Source organism: Mastigoproctus giganteus, chromosome 12 (assembly GCF_048544385.1).
Source record: "Mastigoproctus giganteus isolate SK-2022 chromosome 12, ASM4854438v1, whole genome shotgun sequence".
NCBI classification, from domain to species: Eukaryota; Metazoa; Arthropoda; class Arachnida; order Uropygi; family Thelyphonidae; genus Mastigoproctus; species Mastigoproctus giganteus.
Window position 1 is genome coordinate 140,558,607 of NC_143586.1, and position 23,913 is coordinate 140,582,519.

General features: G+C 38.6%; 1 protein-coding gene across 3 annotated transcripts; it reads left to right on the plus strand.

Annotated features, from left to right (window-relative positions):
* Window positions 1-15,586: 15,586 nt before the first annotated feature.
* LOC150077465 (G patch domain-containing protein 11) lies at window positions 15,587-23,426 on the plus strand. Of its 3 annotated transcripts, none has more exons than XM_090386897.1 (2): window positions 15,587-15,621; window positions 22,189-23,426. In XM_090386897.1, the coding sequence occupies exon 2, from the start codon at window positions 22,195-22,197 to the stop codon at window positions 22,990-22,992; it is 798 nt and encodes a 265-aa protein (XP_090243023.1). In that variant the 5' UTR covers window positions 15,587-15,621; window positions 22,189-22,194; the 3' UTR covers window positions 22,993-23,426. The 3 variants fall into 3 exon arrangements, with proteins under 3 accessions (XP_090243023.1, XP_090243021.1, XP_090243022.1); XM_090386895.1 differs by lacking the exon at window positions 15,587-15,621 and adding an exon at window positions 15,661-15,774; XM_090386896.1 differs by lacking the exon at window positions 15,587-15,621 and adding an exon at window positions 16,380-16,433.
* Window positions 23,427-23,913: the final 487 nt, after the last annotated feature.

The following is a 23,913-nucleotide window of genomic DNA, read 5'->3' on the forward strand; positions in this document are numbered from 1 at the left end:
TTTCATTGGTACATCAGATTACAAAATACCTTGTCATATTAACATATCTACATGTCCCTTCTTGGTTATTAAACGTATACAGTTATATCTTGACATATTAATTTTTAAAAACCTCAGGGGGATTTTAAAAATTGGCACCCAGGGTCCTGAGCTGGATATCATCATTCTTCTTTTTCTTGGTGATTCTTTTCTACTTCTGACTCTCTCTCTCTCTCTCTCACAGGGTAACTGAAAATTTTTCTTTTAGCTGGTGCAGCAAAAGCCTCAGGCTTCCTTGCACCATATGGCTAATGATAATAAATCAGGTGGGTAAGTAAAATGTTTATTCATTATTACATCAAACAATCAGCAGAACACAGCCTTCTATTATTTTTTTAATATAAATAATGCTAACTTAAGAAAAATCGAAACGTTCTTCAATATATTTTAAAACAATTTTGTACCACATTATTAACTGACTTTTAATAGAAGTTTGCTCGAATATCGGCAATCGTTTAAAGATATTTGAAGTTACAAAACCTATAAATTCGTCAACGATCCTTTGTGTCAGTTTGGTCTTTAAATTAGAAAGTATCTCAAATATTTCAGCACTTAGAATGTCTTCCTTTTCTAGTAACATTACAGTTTCATGAAACACTTTCAAAACAATGTGAAGGAACGCTAGATAACATTCAGTTTTTTTCAATTTCTGAAAAAAATATTTCAGCAAAGTGGTTGGACAGTTTTCTCCGAGTGACATGAAGTAAATTTTCAAAACAGAAGTCCCTTTAAAAGTCTTTCGATTGATGGATGTAAAGAAAGCCAACGTGTAATAACATTTCTAAATATATTTTTATATTGTATATCAGCTTCTTCAAAACAAGATTTCAACTTTTCCACCCGCTTTGCGTGATAAGTTAAATGACCGTATACCTTCAAATCTAAATTTTCGACGTCAAAATCACATTTATCTATTGCAAATTTAATATAATTATGAAGCATGTGTGCTGCACATTGAGAAGGATAGAGATTTGCATATCTTTCAATATTAGTTGATAAACAGAATGATGGATTCCAAAATTTAATTCATATTATCAGCTGAATAGCTTGAAACGCTCATTAAATCAAAATAATATTCTTTTTAAATTTTACGATAACGATTAAACAAATAAATAACTTCCGAAAATTTATGCACGATCACTATATTTAGAAATGCGCGCGCGTTTCTCCTTTTCTAGCTTACGCTGCTACGCACGCGACTAAATTGACTGGCTGTCTGCTTTTGTTTCAGTTCAACCCCTTCCCTCGTGGGCTACCCCGGATCCCCGCGTTATCTATAGATGCCAATGAACATGTTTCACTTATACATATTGCGATGTGGCAGTACACACACGTGTACCAATTAGAAGCTTGGATTTTGTTCGAGTCCGAGAATCTAAGACAAATAAACATCGAAGATATAAATGGAGATTTATTTTATTTAAACTTTCTATACACGCTCACGTTATGCTAGTTAATGAATGTTAGTACGATCTATTATTATATTTTATATTATTTATTTTACGTTATGTGATAAATTGGGACAAATGGCGTCCTGCCTAGGGTTCTTTTGGGACGTCCTGCAAAATTCCGAACGGTTGGTCACCCCACTCACAGGGTACTAGGTTAAAGCACAACGGTTACAATCACTGTCCTCCAACACTTGGTGTAAAAGGCTTGGGTTTGAATTTCGTCAATGAGGCTAGAAATTTTCATAACTTTTTTTCACAACGTGGTTGAGTCAGTCGATGTCAATCGAAGATTGCATGGGCTTTTCTCCGCGAAATTCGTCCTGTAAACAGTACACCTAACGAAGAATATCAGGGCCGGATTAAGGATGAAATGGGTTCCCGATCATATTTAAATTTGAGGCCCCTTTAATATATATATATATATATATATATATATTACACACTTACATATAAATACAAATACTACATAGGTTTTTATATTTATATTGTGAACATTAATTCCTTGATAAAAATGTAAACTAAGAGGTTAAAAATATTTTATTTTTTGACTTGAAAAATAAAGTAATAATAAAAATAATTTTAATAGAAACTTTTAACTTATTTATTGTACAATAAAACACTTAAATTTAAGTTTAAGAATGCTTTTATAATTTCTTGTTTTAAATTTTTAATACTACTTTGGAAAATATTTACACTGAAAATGAGACCCCCCCCGGCTATGGTCGGTGTCGCTGTACTGTTAATGCAGCCCTGAAGAATACACCCAGTTAAAAACAAAATATACTGATAGCTGATATCCTAAGCTTTGATGCTTAACGCAAACTCAACATCTTTAACTCCTCCCCAATTTGACGTAATAATTTTTTTTTTTTTTTTAAGACACTTTACTTGAACTGTGGTTCAAATACAGAACCAGGTCGAATTAATAGTAGTCCAAGAGGCCACAGTAATCTCTAGTCATGACAGACGGAACAGAACCGTAATACCAAGTACTAAAATTGATGATGTTCCTAGCGAGTTGTTGGTACTTAGGGGAAGGGTGTATGGTTATACATGTAAGTTGTTATTGTTGTGAAGCTTTGGGCGCATCAGCAACTTAGACCATATTTCACTATATATATTTTGACTATAAATTGCGTGTTTGTTGTGTTTTCAATTTGCCTGTTTTCAGACGAAAAACCGAGTTTCCGAGAGGAAAAACCTTGCAACCCTCTCGTGAGACTGATTAACTTAGCCACGTTGTGAAAAAAGCTCATAAAAATTCCTTGCGTCAGTAACAGTATTCAAACCTGAGTCTTTACCACCCGGAGGTACGGAAGACGTTACTCATGTGCTCTGTGCAACACGCAAGGGGATACATCTAGAAAATGAAAATGATGTCTTAAAACAATAACGAAGTTTTGCCGTTTTATGGGAAACCACTAGGACCACCAGTACAGCCACTCGGTCCACTATGGTTGTTTTGGAGGTGGCCAGAAATAACTAAACAACCAACTGCATAAACAAAGCACTATTCACATTCTTTGCCTTTTACAGAGGTATTTTTCATTACAGAATATCACGGCGGAGTAGAGTGTAGAGTGTGTTTAGTGTCAAACGGCACCTGCGGTTTACCCCATCTCCGCGTAGTATGCATTGTGGTTGTGAAACACAACACTATCAATGCCAGAGGTTTAAAGGTATACACCTTTTAGAATAAATAAATAAAGTAAATATGGATTATGTGTAGTGTCGTGTGCCGTTGTTCCTCTGGTCATTTAGCCGCTGGGCCCCCAATGGAATCCAACGTTGTCCACACTCTGCCCCGTGGAGGCAGCCCAGGTACCCAGCAGTTTAGATATTATTTCCTCTGGCAGGTCCTGCCACCTAGTTTCCTGAGAGTTCAGTGGCTAGGATCTTAAAAATAATAATAATAAAAAATAAAATTTTAAAAAGTAAAATGGAATAGAAGATGATTCAATAAAATAAAAATACAAAAATAAATAATAATAATAAAAAAATAATAATAATAAATAAATAAATAATAATAATAAAAAATAAAATTTTAAAAAGTAAAATGGAATAGAAGATGATTAAATAAAATAAAAATAATAAAATAAAATAAAAGAAAATTAAATTAAAATAAATAAAATAAAAAGGGGAAAAACGCTAGAATTGGTATCCAAAAGTCGTGCGAGATTCAATTCTGCATGATTCAATTTTGATGTTTAGGGGGCGTACTCTGGTGTATAGGTAGAGTGGGAAGGGAGGCTGGGGGAAAAGGTAGAAGAATGGGGACAATGGAGAAGACGACCCCAATGGTCAGTGGGGCCTGCCCAGGGCCCAAGAAAGGAGGAAAGGAGGGTGGCAGGAAGGGGAGGAGCCGGAGAACTCCCCGCCGGGAGGAGGGTATAAAGTAAATCGAGACAGGGACTCGATTTAGATCGCCTATAAGGCGCTTTGCAGCAGAGCTGCACTGTCAAGTCCAGTGGTATCTGTCTAGCCTCCACAGAAGTCTGTTCAGGTAGTTGTCGTTCATGAGATTCAGGTCCCGTCCATTCTGTCTTGATTGTAGTCTTTGCAAGTGGTAGTCAAGTCCAGTGTGTGTCGCGTTTTCATCACTCTTGTTCGGGAAGTCTAGTTTACTGGCCGGATCTGTTGGTCATTCAGTAGTCGTGTTTCAGTTTGTCACATATCATGATGACTTGTAGGGAAAGTGGTGATCTCTCCAGGCTTCATTGCGTTCTGTGGTCAGTCGCCTCCGAATTTGAATCACATCCGGGGATGGGTATGTCTTAATCTGGTTTGCTCTGATTTTCGTGAGGACATCATCCTATCCTATTGCGGTCAGGTGTCTCTGTTCAAGCAACAAGTTATTGTTGCTTGAACAGAGTTTGGGTTTGTTGCACTGTAGCGGGTTGCTGTCTAGTCAAGTGGGTTTGGTGGTTGCGACAGGGTCTGCCTTCTTGTGAAGAGACATTGGGCATATTTGGAGAATGCTATGTAGGTGCTGTCACGCTCTAGAATGTGGTGCTCTCTGTCTTTTAGGGATAAACTGTAGCTCAGTGATGAATAGACCCCGGATGTCCTCATAGAGTCGGCAGTCATAAATCAGGTGGTCCCAGGTCTCCTGTGATCCACATGCGCAGAATGGATTGTTTACTATTCCCAGTGTTGTTAGCTTGCTGCGTGTAGCACCGTGTCTTGTTAATAAGTAAGTGCGATAGACTCCCGGGGAGAACCAAGAAGGCGATTTTGGATACGTTGTTTGTACGTCTAGAATGAACTTGCGAGTTATAATTAACTCGCGAGCCAAAAATTCCCCCATTTTTGTCCGTTCCTGGATCCTCTGTGCTCTGGGGTGGCAATGTGCCAGAGAGGGGAGCGACAGTTTACATCAGCGGAGATTAGAATTCTAGAGCCTGGGAGCTCTGCCAGAATTTTATTCAGGTACTATGTTGCCGGGAGAATGTCCTCGCCCGGTCGACAGTAGAGAGATATGACATAGAAATCTCCAAGGGCAGAGCTGATGTGCGCGCATTTCCATTTTTCCATTACATTTATTTACACACACAATTTTATGTACATTCACATGATATAAACAATTTATATACAAGATTATATACAGTTTTATAGATATCATATATATAAACAGGGTGATTCATTACCAGTGCGACAAGCTTGCAGGAGGTGTAGGGCACACAAAGACGAATCGGAATCACATAGCATTGCACGGTCCAAAATGCCTTCGTCATTCGGTAGAGGACGTTGAACGGGAGGTCGCGTGAACAGCGATCCTGCTGGAAGTCAGCATTTGCGAACCGTTTCTGTTGAAGAAACCAAGTAGCAAAAGTCCTCCGGAGTGGATAATCCGCAGGCTCAAATGATTGGACGCGTTTCAGATGGTATGACCTCATTTGGTTTGTTGACAGTATCCTCCATACAGTGGATTGGGAAATACCCAATCGTTGGCCAATCACTCGAGTACTCGTACTCGGATTGCCTTCTGCAAGACGTAGGACATTCTCCTCATTGTCTGGCGTCCTCGTCGTTCGCTCTCGATTCATGGTACCTCACGTGAAACAACCAGTCTCACGTAACCTTCTGTGCACACGTGCGAAAATCTTATGATGAGGAGCACGCCTATGCGGGAAACGTTCCTGGCACAAGCGCAGAGCGACGCGCCAGTTACAGTCCGCAGCTCCATACGCAAGGTGCATGGCCGCCAGTTCAACGTTTGAATACTCGTCCATCCTACTGCCTCGGGAACCGGTTCGCAAATGCTGACTTCCAGCGGGATCACTATTCACGCGACCTCCCATTCAACGTCCTCTACCGCATGACGAAGGCATTTCGGACCCTGCAATGCTATGTGATTCCGATTCGTCTTTGTGCCCCCTACACCTCCTGCAAGTTTGTCGCAGTGGTAGTGAATCACCCTGTATATCCATTCTGTATAATGGTAATCAACGTACTGTGTGTGTGTTCTTATATCGGGGCGGCTCCTAGGCATTAGCCCATCTCCACCTTTGTACTCTGTTATGGTGCAGGAACTCTGCATAATGGGCCTGAAAAGCGTCAGTGTATGTGTGCAATATTAATGTGTGTTGTTTTGTTTGTCAGGCTATTATGCCACTAGGGTGCAGCCAACGTATGGGCAGCTGCTGCCTGGTGCCCATCCCTAACATCGGGCCTGGGTCAACAGTCATCCTGTACCGGTGTAATTACCACCGCAAATCTCGCACCCGCCAGAGGTAGTGCAACACTGGCGAGTACCTGCAATCTCGCTCCCAGGTTGCCTGTACCTGAGAGCCAGCAAAAAAAAAAAAAAAAAACTAGTAGTTATATACATTTATGGTCTAAGTATCTCCTGTTCAAACACTCCTGTTCTTAGGAGATATATAAGTTTGGTCCCGAGTCACCAGGATCAACCACTCCAAGGCTAGGAGGATGTTCTAGCAAAACAATTGTAACAATTATATTAACATATATACATGATTTCCTAGTCTTAGTCTTTTTCACCACAGTTCAATTATTCTCAGTACATTTTCTTATTTTCAAATGAAGTCACAAGTTGAACTGTCCAGTTTGATTTCATTCAAGAAAGAAGTTAGTCCCAGTAGCCTTCTCCGTTCTGTGCCAGCATAAGTCTTAAAACTCTTCTTCAGGTGGTTCTCTTCTAGTTGCTGAAGACTTCTAATTATTCTCTTTTTCCCGAGAATCCAAACTTGTGTATGATTTGGAATTCCAATGACAGTCCATAGGTAAGAAAATGGAGTATTTTCACTGTTTTCCGGGCAGGAGGCCTATGCCGAGCATAATTGTGAGATCTTTGTGACCGTTAAGTTCGGGTTCCTAACCAGAATGGCTCTCCAAGGTGTTTCGCCGTCCACTTGGATGGCTTTGTAGGATGTCGGGTATACCCATACTTCGTTAGCTACCGCATTGGGTTCTTGTATGAGTATGATATCGCAGTTTTCTTCATCTGCCTTTTTTCATGTCTAGCCTGCCACGGCTTTGGCCCGCTGCGCATTGATCCGCATGAACTTGTTGCACTTGTGGTTATATTGTTTAATGAGAGTCCCCATATTCAATTTTCTGCTGGTCGGTACTCTTGGCTTTAAGGTATACTGGGCATTTACTGTCACGAATGGAATGGGTGTGTGGGAGTTTCAGGCTTTTTCAGTTAGCGCGCGTTAGTTCTTGTTCCTTGGTGGGGTAGTTTGCAAAGTTGTGTCCCTTCTCTACACAATGGCCACAGGTCAAGATTTGGGCACTCGTGTGGGTTGTGTGTCCGAAGCGACAGCAGCGGAAGCACTTGGGTACTGCTAAATGCTCTCTGTACCGGTGCGATCTCCAATTTATGAATAGCCGTGTGAGAATCTTCCATGCGTCTGGAGTAAGCTCTACAACCCAGTTTATGGAGTTATCATACCTGCTTCTTGTCTGATATTTAGGGATAATAACACTCGCCTGGTCTTGGTTAGGTCGGTTCTGTTCTAGGTTCCGTCTGTATATTTCATCGCAGATTGTGGCTGGACTAAGGTCTTTGTCTACGTCATAGATGGCTATGGAGAGTCCTTTCTTCCTGTATGGTTCTGCTGTGAGGCCAAGTGTTGGGATCTTAGTATTACTCAAGATAAGGTTGGCATCATGGCTGGATTCAGTTTCAATAATTACCCCAGTGGTGCGAGTTTTCCGTATCGATTTTATTTTGGTCGTCCTAAAGTCCTCAGTCAGGGAGTCCATCACTGTCGTTTTTACTTCCTCGCTGGTTTGGTGTCCGTCCAGAGTAGTGGGTTTAAGAACCACTAGGTGAGGTTTGGGGAGTAATGTCTTTCTTGCCTCTAGCTTTGTATTGTTTGTTGCTTTGGCAACCTTTGTCCTCAGCGCTTCAGCAAAAGTGGGAGCGCGCTGTTGCATTTTCTTCACCCCACTTTCCAGATAGGCATCGATCCTGGCCGTTATTTTTTAATTTTCCAGGTGGGGTTGGTCCAAAATTGTTTCCAGTTTAGTCCACAGGGAAACTTCGGCTCTTAACCCTGTGGTAACTCTGCTTCTTGAATAGGTTTTCAAGGGCAGTTCGCAGGATAAATTTTTGTTGAGGGACAGTGCCCTCACGCAGAGTTGGGTCTAATGGTGTATCTTCTTCTTTCTCCTCAGTGGAATTCCGTTGCGATGCGTGGGTCTCTTGTAATTCCCCCTCCACCTTGAGAATAGTGGGGTTATAATTTTTTCTTATGGCAGAGGAAGCTCCCACGCGGCGGTCCGCAGGCCCTTCGTGATGCTCTATGACTGTAATGTCATCCTTGCTGATTTCCTGCATTTTTTTTTTTTTTTTTTGGGCTTTGTCAGTTTTTCCCTGTATGTTGGGATAATTTCGGATAATCGAAGTAAGGTCGGATTTCCGAGACTGTGGGATGTTGGTGCGATAGGGCTTTGTTATTGGTGTGAAAGACACCCGCTACAAGTTCGTAGCCCAATTTGGTGAATTTCTGTGCACTAAAGAAGATTTAGGCTGTTCCCGAGAGTATTTACGAAAACACCACCTCTAGAGGACCGGAGCAAATTTCTCCTGCGTATTTTCAGGAGTGGTGAGTACGAAGGTGAGATTTCTTTTTCTGTAGGAGCAGTAATTGTGGAGATCGCCTTCTATCATAGAATGTTTATGGAAGAGATGGGGGAAGGAACCAAGTCATGTTCTCTTCGTTGTATCCACACGGAAATCTTTGGGAATTGTTGGAGCAGTCTTTGCCCAAAATTACAATGTTATGATATCACAGCGGAGTTGAACTAACGTTCAGACGTCTTCTAACATACGCTACAATACATGTCCATGTTCATGCATATTTTGGAGACCTGGAAAAGAAGCGCCATTGCAGTTAAATAAATCTGACCTTGAACATGGAGCAGTAGCGTTGTTGCATGACAATGCAAGGATGAATACATCACAAATAATCGAAGAAAATGAATTAATAATGCATTAATGAATTGGAAGGGAAACTTCTTTGTCAATCTTCCTGTAGTCTGCCCTGGAAATTTCCACTTGTTTAGCATACTTAAAAAAACACAATGGCGTAAACAGTTTTCTGACAATGTAGAAGGTGAAAATATTGGACGAAGTTATTAATGACAGCCACCGATATCTCTCAAGCGCCTCCAGAATTTGAAAAATAAACGGGACAAGCGTATAAATCTCGTTGTTGATGTCAATGCTTCTTAGTATATTCAGGTCCTACTTCCCTTACTCCGTGATTTACTTACTAACGATTCCTTGTAAAATGTAATTTGAATTTTGTGTTCTTATAGTTTATGTTTTCTGATATCCAGCTCATCATCTTTTGCAGGAAATGTGAAGTACAAGATACAACTTTTTTTTTTTTTTTAAGAGTATTCAGTTTTGCAAATTGCAGCGTCTGGAAACTAGGCACCAGCAAGGTGCCTAGATTGAGATGTTTACGGATTTGAATGTCTTGAACAAACTCAGTGCTGATGGGATTCTTCCTCTTGCTCAGACTATGCATATGAGGTGATGCACAGATTCAAATTGGGGAAGGATGGTTGCAGAATAGATGTGCGAAAGTTTCCTTCAGCCGACGGGTGGCCGATTCCTGGAACAAGCTTCCATCTATTGTTGTGGAACTGGATAGTTTAAATAAATTCGAATAAGAACTAGACAAACTATTGGAGGGGAAGATAGGTGAAATGGTATTTTTTTTATCCGATGCTGTATAAGATTGGTTTCTTGCATCATCTGCCACTATTATAACTATACAGGGTGTTTCAGTTAAACGTTTCAGAACTTCTAAGAGGGGTAGGGTACATCCTGACAACTCGAAATCATATAGCAATGTGGGGTCGGAAATGCTTTCCTGAAGCGGTGTTGTACACAGAAGCACCATAAAAAGAAAAGAGACCGTAAGTGAGAAATCGTTTTAATAATACATGAAAAGAAGCAAAAGGTACATGGATTAAAGTAAGTGTTCGAAGTTTCTTCCACGGGCTACAATGCACGCCTCACATCTCCGACGCATGGACATCCGAACATTCTGGAATACTCCAGGCGAATTTCGAATTTCTTCGGCAGCTACTGCGATTCTTGCAACCAGCTCCTCAGCATTGTCAACAGGGTGTCATAAACTAGCGATTTCATATGACCCCAGAAATAAAAATCAAGACATGATAGGTCGGGTGACCGAGCAGGCCAACTCACGGGACCATCACGTCCGATCCACTGTTGACCAAATGTGACATCCAGGTAGTTACGAACATCTGCGCTATAATGGGCAGGGGCTCCATCGTGTTGGAACCCATTGTCTGTTGCGTCGATGCAGAAATCTGTTCATCTCTCAAAAGTTGTGGCAATACTTGCTGCAGAAAGATCAAGTAGATAGGTCCGGTTAGACGACACGGTAACAGGTAAGGTCCGATGAGGTGATCTCCCATAATATCGGCCCATACATTGACCGAAAATCGAATCTGTGCTGCACGACGTCGTATTGCATGCGGGTTCTCGACCGCCCAGATATGGTCGTTATGCGTGTCGAAAATTCCTTCCCTTGTGAAGGATGCCTCATCGGAAAACAACACTTCAGCAGGAAAAAGGGGATTTGTAGCACATTTTCCAAGGTACCACTGTGCGAAAGCAATACGAGGTGGAAGAAACTTCGAACACTTACTTTAATCCATGTACCTTTTGCTTCTTTTCATGTGTTATTAAAACGATTTCTCACTTACGGTCTCTTTTCTTTTTATGGTGCTTCTGTGTACAACACCGCTTCAGGAAAGCATTTCCGACCCCACATTGCTATATGATTTCGAGTTGTCAGGATGTACCCTACCCCTCTTAGAAGTTCTGAAACGTTTAACTGAAACACCCTGTATAAAACGTCGTTATTGTACATACATTAGAACTATTATGTTCGTATATACAGGGGATTTATGATTTTACTTGATGCAAAAACAAAATTATATACTTGTTTCTGCACTGTTTTATGAAATATTATCTTTGCTAACACGAGGGAGTCCTAGAAAGTAAGGGAGATAAAATTTGATTAGTCGGCTTTTTATAGTTTAGTCTATTTCCCTATTTTATTATTCTTCAGGGTGCACTTTGTTCTGTCTCTCTAATCATGGTGAGATAACTACCGAGGTAACTACCGTCAGGGGTAAAGGAAAGGGTTTTTGCTTCCGTGAAGGGGAGTACAGTGGTCTCAGACAGTTTTTAAATTCTGTACAGTGGGATCGACTGACGATGTTACAAACAGTAAATTCTAAGTGGGAAGCATTCAAGGAATTAATCGTGGAAGCTACTAGACTTTTCATACCGATGAAGAAATATTGTTCAAGGTTTAGGCCTAAATGGTTATCAAATGAACTAATGAGACTCGTGACAGAGAAGAAAAATGCATGGGATGCATATAAATTATCAGGCGACGCAGAAGCCTGTAGCAGATATAAGCTCGTCTGTAATCAGGTCACAAAGGAGGTTCGGCAGGCAAAGGCGGAACACGAGAAATCTTTGGCAAAAGATGCTAAGAAAAACAGCAAGGATTTCTTAACTTATATAAACTCTAAAAGGAAGGGGCTGAATATGATTGGTCCACTTGACATCGATGGTTCGTCTGTTGATGATCCTGCTCAGATAGCAAACAAACTGAATGAGTATTTTGCATCTACATTCACACGTGAGGAATCATTACAGTTTGAAAATGGAAGAAGGTTATCAAATTGTAGCAGTGTGCTTAATGATTTTGTAATAACTGAGAGCAAAGTGGAGGAGAAATTGTTGAAGTTAAACATAAGAAAGGCACCTGGGGCGGATGGGATCTATCCAGTTATATTAAAGGAGGCGGCAAAGCAACTAAGCAAACCCTTAGCCATAATTATGAGAGCATCCTTGGATTCAGGGGAGGTTCCCACGGACTGGAGATGTGCAAATGTATCCCCAATTCACAAAGGAGGTTCGAAGGGTGACACGAATAATTACAGACCAGTTAGTTTAACTTCTGTTCCGGGTAAAATAATGGAGTCACTGGTTAAAGATGCATTGCAGGATCATCTAGACAAGACTGCAGCAATAATTCAGACACAGCATGGGTTTGTTAAGGGAAAGTGTTGTCTGACAAATCTGATTGGTTATTATGATGTGGTCACAAAGGAACTGGATGCAAAAAATAATTTTGATATCATATACTTGGATTTCAGGAAAGCTTTTGACACTGTTGCGCATGGAAGACTACTGTACAAATTGGAGCAGAATGGTATTAAGGGTAAGTTGCTACAATGGATAAAAGGATGGTTAAGTGGGAGAAGACAGAGGGTGGTAATCAATGGGTGCTGCTCTTCGTGGACTAATGTTATTAGTGGAGTCCCACAGGGTTCGGTGTTGGGTCCACTGTTGTTTTGTATATTTATCAATGATATTGATGAAGGTATATCAGGCTTAATGTCGAAGTTTGCAGATGACACGAAGGTTGGCAGGGTTGTTAATGACAGTAATGGCAGTGTGCTACTGCAACAGGATCTAGATAATTTGGGCAGATGGGCTAAGAAGTGCCAACTGAAGTTTAACCTTGACAAATGCAAAGTACTGCACATGGGTAGAAGTAACCCCAGAGAAACGTACCAACTGTGTGGTACTACACTTAAGGTGGTTGAAAATGAAAAAGACCTGGGAGTAATTGTGCAGTCAGATATGAAGTTTTCTGAGCAATGTAGACAGGCTGCTAGGGCAGGTCATGGGGTTTTGTCAATGATATATAGGAATTTTGCTAGCAGGGAAAAGGAGGTGATTGTCCCTCTGTATAAGGCAATGGTCAGGCCACGCCTTGAGTACTGCGTACAGGTCTGGAGGCCTCATTTTAGAAAGGATGTAGATTTGCTTGAGCGTGTACAGAGAAGAGCAACACGATTGGTGAGGGGAATGAAGGGATCCTCTTACCAAGAGAGGCTTAAGTTCTGCAAATTGCAGTGGCTGGAGACTAGGCACCTGCGCGGTGATCTGATTGAGGTCTATAAGGCCTTGAATGGGTTGAGCACGCTGAATTCTGATGGGATCCTCCCACTTGTTCAGAATACGAACCTACGGGGACATAAGTTCAAATTAAGAAAGGATAGATGTAGAATAGATGTGCGGAAATTTGCCTTTAGCCAGCGGGTGGTTAATTGCTGGAACAAACTTCCATCTGTCGTTGTGGAAGTTGATAGGTTAAATAAATTTAAGGAGGAACTGGACAGGCAATTGGAGGGTATGGTGTGATTTTTTTTTTTTTTTTTTGGCTGATGCTGCATAAGCTCCTACACTTGCTTTCTTGCATCAAGTGCCACTACTACTACTACTACTACTACTACTACTACTACTACTAGATCCAATTTTCCTTACATATTTCAGGGGCACTGCTTTTAAATGGTTTTAGGAGGCTGGCCGGCAGAAATCCATTGGACCGACCAGTTACGAATTCTGTAAGAAGCACAGGCAATGGCTGTTCCACGAATTTTTAAACGGGAGAGGGGCTAAAGCAGTTGAAGGGAGAGCTAAAGCAATGCTATGAAAATCATTAAGCTTTATTTAATTGTAATGTAGCAGTAAAAAAAATCCACAATATTCTGATCATAAGGGATGGCTAAAGTCTTTTGACCCTTAGTCGGGACCTCCATTGAGCATAAGCATCCGCTAGTGTATTTACTTTAAATGAATAAAAAAATGTACTTTATTTTACTGTTTCGTCTGTGCGCGTAGCACAGTGACATCGTCACCGTCCTTCCTTCACCGCGTGGAAAAGTTCTGGGTTCAATTCTGGTTAATGACGCGAGGAACTTTTATATGTTTTTTTTCACTCTGTGGCTGAGTTAGTCCGTCTCAGGCGTTGATGGAAGGCTTTTATCCCCTGAAACTCGGGTTCTTCGTCCAGCAAACAGGCAAATCGACCAGAGAATCCACGCAATATAATATGCTGCACAGAGAACATAATGGGCAGATGAATGAATATGCCTATTGCGACATTTATTTTTATTTTATTGTCTAAGAGAAAAATTTTATTTAGTTTATGCTAATATATGAGGTGTGGCAATGAAGTTCGCAGAATCGTGATGTTACGATCATGTTCGATGAGTTAAAAAAAAAAAAACCGGAAGTGGTATGTTGTTCAAACTTCCTCCAACAGATGATGGCTGATGAGTAGGATATGATTAAGGAAGTAATTCGTCAAATTACGCATGAAGATTTAAAGAAAAGAGGGCCTGTGAAAAATTTGCAATACACAATTGCACGGATGAGTAGAAACAATAAAGAGTGTCAACATATGTGAACTCTTCATCCAGACTTGCAATACCATCCCGATTTCCTCGACTGCGTTCTCACTGGAGATAAGTGTTAGGTGTTTCAATACGACCCAGAGGCAAAGCGCCAGAGCATGCAGTGGACTTCTAAATCAACACCAAGGCCCAAAATGCTTCGTTTACAGAAACGAAGCATTCCAGGATCAAGACGAGGTCGATCGTGGTTTGTGATGAACAGGGTGTGATCCACAATGAATGGTAGAGAGTCACTTTTGCGTTCTACATGCACATGCTTCAGAGACTATTGAAGCGCATTTCCCAACGAGCCAGCAATTTCAAGAGAAAGGCAGATGGTTCTTGTTGCACTACAATGCTCGCCATCCCCCGCTCATTCGGCACTTGTGAAGACACTTCAGGCTAAACATGGTATTGTACAGATCAACCATCCACCCTACTCTTCCTATCTAGCACTAGCGGGCTTCTTCATCTTTCCCAAGGTGAAAACTGCCATCAAAGGAAAGAGATTTCAGGATGTTAAGAAAAAAAGAAAAATGTAACCACTGAACTAAACATTATCTATTTGGACGCCTTCGCTGATTCTTTTCAGAAATTTGTAGAACAGTGTAATAAGTGCATTCAATCACATGGTGAGTACTTTGAATAAAAATAAAACATTTTTCAGCTTCTTCACTTTGTGTTCTTTTGATTGCAGTAGTCTAGGAACTTTATTGCTATTCCTCGTATATTAATTTCGTATTAATACAAATTATATTACGTATCAGCATATTTATTAAAAAAAAAAAAAAAAAAAAAAAAACTTCTTTCCGGTTTGTCATCCAAAAATTTGACCATCCTTTCTGATATCCTAAACCGATTTCATGGGTTTTGATTTTCGAAGTCAAAAAAGTGAGAGTTCACGACAGTCACGATCATAGAGATCTTACTTCTCTGTGGTCACGATAAACCTACTTTCAACAATTATTATTATTATTATTATTATTATAGCTATATGGTGCAAGAAAGCCTGAGGCTTATGCTGCACCAGCCAAAAAAAAAAAAAAAATTACCCAGGGTCCTGAGCTGGATATCATCATTCTTCTCTTTCTTGGTGATTTCCTTCTATTTCTGACTATCTCTCTCTGTCAGGGGTAACTCCGAAATTTTTTTTTTTTTTTTTTTGGCTGGTGCAGCAAAAACTTCAGGCTTCCTTTCACAATCAGCTAATTACAGCAACTGAAATAGCGTTGCAGGCACTCTGTGGTTGCAGGTTTTATCAGCGATCAAGAGCTGAAATTTTCGATTTAGTGCCCTCTATAGAAAGCACAGAGAATGTCGTTTTCCACCGAGCAGTAGTATACTTTGATTCTTTCGGGTAAATTGCTCGTTTATGATATAAGTCGAGTTGTTGGTTTGAAACTTTATTTTTTTCAGTTATGGCTTTTTGAAATAGCTGGCATTTAATTTTTTTTTTTTTTTACCGATACGGAAGTGTGGTAACATTGTTACCATAACGTAGATATTTCAGGTATGAAAAGTAGAGGAAAATGTGTTTTGTTTTTGCATATTCTATCGAAATTCGTTTGTCATAAGTTGTATACAAAGCTAAAATGACCACTGTGCCCAGCGCAGAGTGGTCACTTCTTTCCGATTAATGAAAAAAAAAAAAAATAATAATAATAATATATATATGTATGTATATATACACGTACGTATGTGAGGCAGAATTAATAAGTGTTAAAAAGTGCGAAGATGATTCCGTAAATTACACGTCATGCCAAAACTAATAGAAGGAACGCAGGAATTGGAGATGTTGAAGGCGAGAGAGAGAATGTGAATACAGTATCCTATATGAAAAAATGAATTGCGCAAAATTATAGGCTGAATTAAATAGCCAGTTAGAGAGAAGGGAACTGTAAAGCAAAAATGATTAAATTAATATATGGAGTAATAATCAGCAGCAATTTTGGTTTATAAATCCAAGAAAGGGGTAGAGAAATTATAAAATTAAAATCTGATGTTAGCTAAAAATAAATATTGATGCATAATCAGGTATTTCTTCAGGGGACTACACCTGATCATGTATCAAAGACGTTTCAGAGAATGATACATGATCAGGTTGAGTTTGGTGGAACAAAAAGTTCAAAGCTAAATTCTCTCGCACGAGGCTAAGTGGCACACGGATAAGTATGTTTGAGTTATTTTTTCTTAATTGTTATATTGTTTAACTAATCAAAATTTTGAGTTACAAAGATTCCGAAATTATTCCCATTTAAGACCAATCCACGGATAGGCTCCGGCCTAGGGAGTGGGGTTTCAAATGGAGGTTGAAATGGAATGTCCAAGTTGTAAAACGGCCTCATGGCTTGTTCTCTTTGATCAGAAGTGATATTTTGATTACATTAGTGAACGTGCTGACATAGTTTATCTTGAAATTCTTTTGCAGGCATTAAACGCCCATTCCTATTTTTGTACTGCATGCATACCTTGTAGGCTTTTATAGTTCTGAATATTTTGAGCCCATTTGTCACGATTCCTGCTCTGTTTCCAGCTAAGTATTTGAACAATTTGTTTTGGTAGCTGGGTTATGGGCAATATTTTCCTTGTTTGAATCTAACGATGAATCCAAATCAATACGAAAATGTTTCCTTGAATCGAGGTTTCTGAGTATTTCAAGGTTTCTGAGCAGGGTCACTATCTGATTCTTTACTCTTCATGTCACAATAACAATTACTTGCCATCTTTATTTTACACTCATAAATTTTGTTTATGGTTGTAAAAATCACCTCCCTGTCCCTGCTAGCAAAATGCCTATGTATTATTGACAAGACTCCATGACCTGATCTGGCAGCCCATCTGCACTGTTGAGTGAACTTCATATTTGACTGTACAGTTACTCCCAGGGCTTTTTCACTTTGCACTTCCCTGAGTGTAGTACCACACAGTTGTACATTTCTTTTGGGTTATTGCTACTCATATGCAGTACTTTGTATTTGTCAATGTTAAACTTCAGTTGCCACTTCTCAGCCCATTTGCCCAACTTATCTAGATCCAGTTGTAGTAGCATACTGTCTTTATTGTCGTTAACAACCCTGCCAACCTTTGTATCATCTGCAAACTTGGACATTAATCCTGATATACCTTCATCAATATCATTGATGAATACACAAAACAACAATGGGCCCAGCACCGAACTCTGGGGAACTCCACTAATAAAATTTGTCCACGAAGAGCAGTGTCCATTGATTACTAATTTCTGTCATCTACTACTCAACCATCCCTTTATCCATTGTAGCAACTTACCCGTAATGCCATACCTCTCCAATTTGTACAGCAGTCTTCCATGTGCAACTGTATCAAAAGCTTTCCTGAAATCCAAGTATATGATATCAAAATTATTCTTGGCATTGAGTTCCTTTGTGACCACATCATAGTATCCAATCAAATTGGTCAAACAAGACTCCCCCCCCTTAACAAACTCATGCTGTGTCTTAACTATTACTGCAGTTTTGTCTAGATGATCCTGCAATGCTTCTTTAACCACTGATTCCATTATTTTCCCTGGAACACAAATTAAACTAACAGGTCTATAGTTACTTTTTGAACCCCCTTTGTGAATTGGTGATACATTTGCACTCCTCCAGTCCATGGGGACCTCCCCTGAGTCCAAGGAAGCTCTTATAATTCTGGCTAAGGGTTTGCTTACTTCCTTTACTGCCATTTTTTATATAACTTGATAGATCCCGTCCATCCCAGGTGCCTTCCTTACGTTTAACTTCAATTTCTCCTCCACTTTGCTCTCAGTTATTACAAAATCACTTAGCTCCCTATTACAGTTTGACAAATTTCTGGCATTCCCCTCATTGAATAACTTATGTGTGAATGTAGATGCAAAATACTCATCAGTTTATCAGCTACCTGAGCATGATCATCAGTAATCAACCCATCTATGTTAAGTGGTCCAGTCTGATTCATCCCTTTTCCTTCTATAGTTTACATAAGTAAAGAACTCTTTGCTGTTTTTCTTTGCACCCTTTGCCAAAGATTTCTCTTAATCTGCCTTCACCTGCCTAACCTCCTTTGTGACTTGATTACAGACAAGCTTATATCTGCCATAGGCTTCTGTGTCACCTGATAATTTATATGCATCCCATACATTTTTCTTCTCTGCCATGAGCCTCATTAATTCATCTTTACATCCATTTAGGCCTGAACCTTGAACAGTAATTCTTAGTTGTAATGAAAAGGCTAGTAGCCTCCAAGATTAAGTTCCTGAAGGCTTCCCATTTAGAATTCAACATTGGTAACATCATCAGTTGATCCCCCTGTACAGAATTTAAAAACTGCCTGAGACCCCTGTTGTCACCTTTAAGAAAGCAAAAACCCTTCCCTTTAGCCTTGAAGGTAGTTACTTCTTTAAGTAATTCCCGTATCAGTAGATTGTGATCACTGTCACCCAGTGGTTCCTTTATCTGCAAATTCTTAATGCATGAATAATCACTGCTGATAATCAGATCAAGAGTATTACTCCCTTTGGTCTCTCGAACATGCTGCTGTTTTCTACAGTCGATATCTGGAAAGTTAAAAATCCCCCATTATAAGACATTCTGATTTACTGGCCCACTATTTCTCTGCACAATTGCTCATTATACTCATCAGATTCCTTAGGACTATAACACACACCTACTCTTTTTTTCCTTTCCCAGTGCTTATGTCACACCAACAGACTCAACATTGCATTGTCCACCAACATCAGTTGGGTGCACTTCCTTAGATTTTATGTTTCTCAATTAACAGCATAACCCCTCCTCACTTCCTGTCCTTTCTGCACTGCTTATATCTGTATGACACTATGTCTCTGATATCCCAACAATATCTGCCTTTGGTGTCTTAACTAGCACTTCAAGCTCATCAAATTTATTGACTATACTCCTAACATTGGTGTACATGCAAGGATACATGAACCTGCTTCTACTCTTAGTTACCCTAACAGAGCCCATATATTTATTTGTTCCACAATGATTCCCAACAGTCCTGGAAATCTCCATTGCCTTGCTTTCCTACTGCTGCTCATTCTAATATCAGCAGTGCAAGAATCACTTTTGCCTCTGCCTTCGGCAACTGTTAACCTTTTAGTCTGTGTCGCCCCAAGCTAGAAGTTTTCCAACCCACCTAACACTGCTTCAATAGCATCTGCAGATATTCTTGCATCCTTTCTATTTAAGTGTACCCTATCCCTGTAGAAGCAGTCTCTCCTGTCAACAAGCACAGACCAGGCTGAAAAAAATTCTACCCCTTGAGCCTTGCACAATCTTGGTTTTCCTACAGTTGTTTTTTCAGAGATAATTATGTGAAATCTATGGAATTGCTACATTTTCTTCATTGGCAAGGCAAAATTTTATTCATCATGAAGTAATATCACCAGAAAATCCCATTTTTGGACTCATGAAAATCCAGGTGGAGCATTAGCTTAGGCATATGATGCAAGAAAGCAAGCTTATAGAACATCAGCCAAAAAAAAAAACTTACCATTTCACCCATGCGGTCACTCCAAATGTTTGTCTAGTTCAGCCTTAAATTTATTTAAATTATCAACTTCCACACCAACAGATGGAAGTCTGTTAACCCTTCCTACCCTATCCTTTCTGTATACATTGTACTCTGCAAATTCCAATTCTGCACTGCTTATATCTATGTGACACCATGTCTCTAATATCCCAACAATATCTGCCTTTGATGTCTTGATCAGCACTTCAAATTCATCAAATTTATTTTTTATACTTCTAGCATTGCTGTACATGCAAGTATACATGCACCTGTTTTTACTCCTAGTTACCCTAACACAGCTTATGTATTTACTTGTTAAATTAAATTCAACCCTAGCTCAAAACTTTTTTTCAACATTGACTTGTGCTTGTTAATTAAATCTGCAGATCTCTTACTCTTAAGGTCAATAGTGCCACCATGTGCAACAATATCACATTTTGTGCCCTTAAAATATGATATCTGTTCTTCAATGTCATCAGCCTTTGCCCCTGGCAGACACCCTGGTCCTGTTCCACCTATCCTTTTTGCATAATATATTTTCTGTGGGACCAGCGAATTCTGCCTTGAAGATTGCCACTGTGTGCACAGAAGTGAGCTCTAGCATTGAGTTGGCCGGATGAGTGCTTGATAGGGCGCCCTCCTATTAATTTCCTCCAGGACATCTACCTACACCTGAAACTCTCATAAACGGCCATCAGAATGCTGTGTTGGCATCTAATTTCCTCACAGTCTCTGTACCTAGCACACATCAAGACTACTAGACCTGTTCTAGACAGGTCTGCTAACATTTTACATTTTGTGCATTGTTTTAGACTGCGATGTGTTGGAAAATTGCCCCCTTTGGTTCTCCCCCGAGTCACAGCATTCTGGCTATTCTCTGATTGTTGCTTTGCTACTCTAGTCTGGGTCATGGTTCCATTTAAACACAATTTAATTAACAATGAAATTTAATAAGATTAATAAATTTTACTGATTAATTGATAATATTATACTATGCTATACTAAGCTAACAGATTTCTAATACAGTGCTACGTGTTTCGCTGTCTAGTTTTACGTTAAACTTTATGTTATCATTGGATAGCAACTTCAAGTTATTTTTATTCTAAACATGTCATATGGTGATCAGCTGCTTGTACCCTACATCTTCCCACAATGTCTTTGCAAATGATGCAAGAAAGAAAGCATTTATGTCAGGTTTTGCAAAAAAGGCTATAGTCCCTCTTAAACTGCAATCAGTCATGTACATGCAAATGTCCTCAATTATAATGAGGACATTTGCATGGCATCTGTGAGATACCATTTTTGTTTTAATTATAAAATTAATTTTTAGCTTTTTTACTGCATTGAAAACAGTGACCTGTTAGTTATAACTTTCTAAACCAAATTAAAAAATATTGAAGGGAGCTAAACAATAGAAACCAATAATAATTAAGTTTTTATGGTATTTTTTTTAGAATTTTTAAGTTACCCATCCCCAGGCAGACACGTTGTGAGCGACTATTTTTTTCAGCTGTTTGCATTTATTCAATGAAACCAAAGCTCTGTGGCTTTTAAATTAGACACCTTTTGCTGGTTTCTCACAGACACCATGTGGAAATGGAATTTTCCTAGGAGAAAGGTAGATGCTCATGTGGCATCTGTTAAACACCAAACAAAAATTTAATGGCTGTCAAAAATTTAATTTCAGGTGTTAATAATATAATATTTATATTTTTGTCTTATTACAAACAGCTGATACAATTTTAAATGATAGTGTGTTAATGGAATGGTATTAATTTTAAGTGTATGTAATGTTCTTTCAAAAGCTGTACCACATAATGATCATCTTTTCCTGAAAAATATTTTTTATATTTCACTGTGGCAGTTTGTGAAAGTGGTTTCAATGAAATATATCTAGTAGAAACTTAATTTAGATATTAAAAAATAGACTTGGAATGATCCAACTGTTCTAGAAAATGATCTTAAGATTTCTATTGACAATGCTAATGCAAAATTTGCTAGCTGTTCCAAAGAACACAAATGTCAAAACAAGATCTGGGTAAATGATGGTTTATAATTGGACTTTATATAATTGAATACCAATTTTGTGACAAATTAGATTGGTGATTGATATTCACTAATATTTTTGTTCAAATGGAGCTAAACTATCATTTTTCAGCTCTTCATAAAAGTTGGTTAGGTGCATCACACATTTACTTACTTGCACTTATCACAAACTGTCTTTAAAGATAGGATTTTGATTATAGTGAACACACAAGGGCAAATTTTAAATAGGACTTGTTCTTATTATTTTTTTTGTTATTATTATTTTATTTTTTAAATTATAGTGAAGCATATGATATACCTGGTTTTTCTTATATATACACACTAAGAGTTTGCTTTCTTACATCTCCAGTGTATCATGGCAGATGATGGTGACTACATGTCAGATTCCTTTCTAAATGGTACTGATGATGTTAGGCCTGGACTTGTATATTCTTCTTCCCTGAAGCGTAAATATGAATTGGAACGGAAACAGGAAGAATCGAATAAAAGAAACCATTTCAAGTCACGAAAACTCTTAGAAAAAGAAAGAAGAGATGAGGGATTAAACTCTGCTCTATCAGTTAATAACAAGGGATTCTCTTTGTTACAAAAAATGGGATATAAACCAGGAATGTCAATTGGCAAACAGAAATCAAGCATTCCTACAGCAGCATTTCAAGAACCCATAAAAGTAGTGCTAAAAAATGACAGAGGAGGACTTGGAAGAGATGCAGAAGTAAAGCAAAGAAAGTTAGAAAGAGAGGCTCGTAAAGAAAAGCTTAAAACTTGGCGAGATAGTGAAGTGGCTGAATTAACCAAAAATTATCAAGGCAGAATGCGAGACAAACTTGGTCTGAAAAAGGATCTTGGTGACTTGCGCTGTTGTCAGAAAGTATGTGAACAGCTGGATTCCCAGGATGGAATAGAGGAACCGTTTAAGACCTGGTTTTGGCCACCAAAATTTCTAGCTGATGAGGAAGAAGAGGAGGAAGAGGAAGAAGATGAGGAGGTCGTAGAAGAAGATGAACAACTGGAACCCCGAGAAAAGCTTGAAATTCTAGTTGAGTATTTGAGAAGTGCTCATTTTTATTGTGTTTGGTGTGGAACTACATATAATGATACTGATGACTTAAATAGTAACTGTCCTGGTAATACAAGAGATGATCATGAGTAAAAATACAATAGACTAGAAATAAATTAGATTTGTTGTTTTAATTGGCTTGCTCTCTCTCTTTGAATATTTCAGAAGTGGGAAGTGCAGTCTTCATGTGAAGAACAGTTCACTGGATGAAAAATGTCATAGATTGATTAATGTTTTGTTTACTTTAAAGTTATCTTAAAATATATTTGTTCTGTTGTGAGAAGTAAATCCTAAAGTTGTTTTGCACCTTAAATTGTATATTATAATTTTGTTAATGGTGTGTTTAATTTAATTTATTTATTTTTGTCCCATCATACACTTTTTCTCTCAAAGATTTTAAGAATGGATTGTAATTTCACTAAAATTGAACTACTATGAACTTTGAAATTCGTGTTGACCTAGCCAGGTGTGTTTAATTCTTTAAATGTGGTACTCGTAACTGCGCTGAATATTACAATCTGCCTTGATGATATGATTATGATTTTGTAAAATAATAAGTAAAGGAATTAAAAAAAGCAGTTATTTTTTAAATATGTATTAATATGATTGAGACAAACCCAAATTTGATTTGCTATATGTAGGTACACTAAACATAAACTTGCCTTTTGATTATTATATAAAGCACTCTTTTCAGTAGTGGAAGGCTTTATTATTATTTTTTTTAAATTACATTAAGAGACATTTAAAAATTGGATATATAAAGTGTAAAATAAACTGGCATACAAATACTGTAATTCTTTATTTTAGAATTGAAAAAATAAATTAACAAGAATTAAAAATCTTAAAACAGAATCAATTTTAAAAAAGTAGTTAAAAATGGTTTAAGAAGGTAAATTTAAGCATCAGATCTGCATAGCAAAACTTTCTCAAGAGACAACCAGAACTTATTTAATGTGAACGAAAGGAATTATCAAAAAAAATTCAACTAAAATACAACTGAACAATATTGTAATA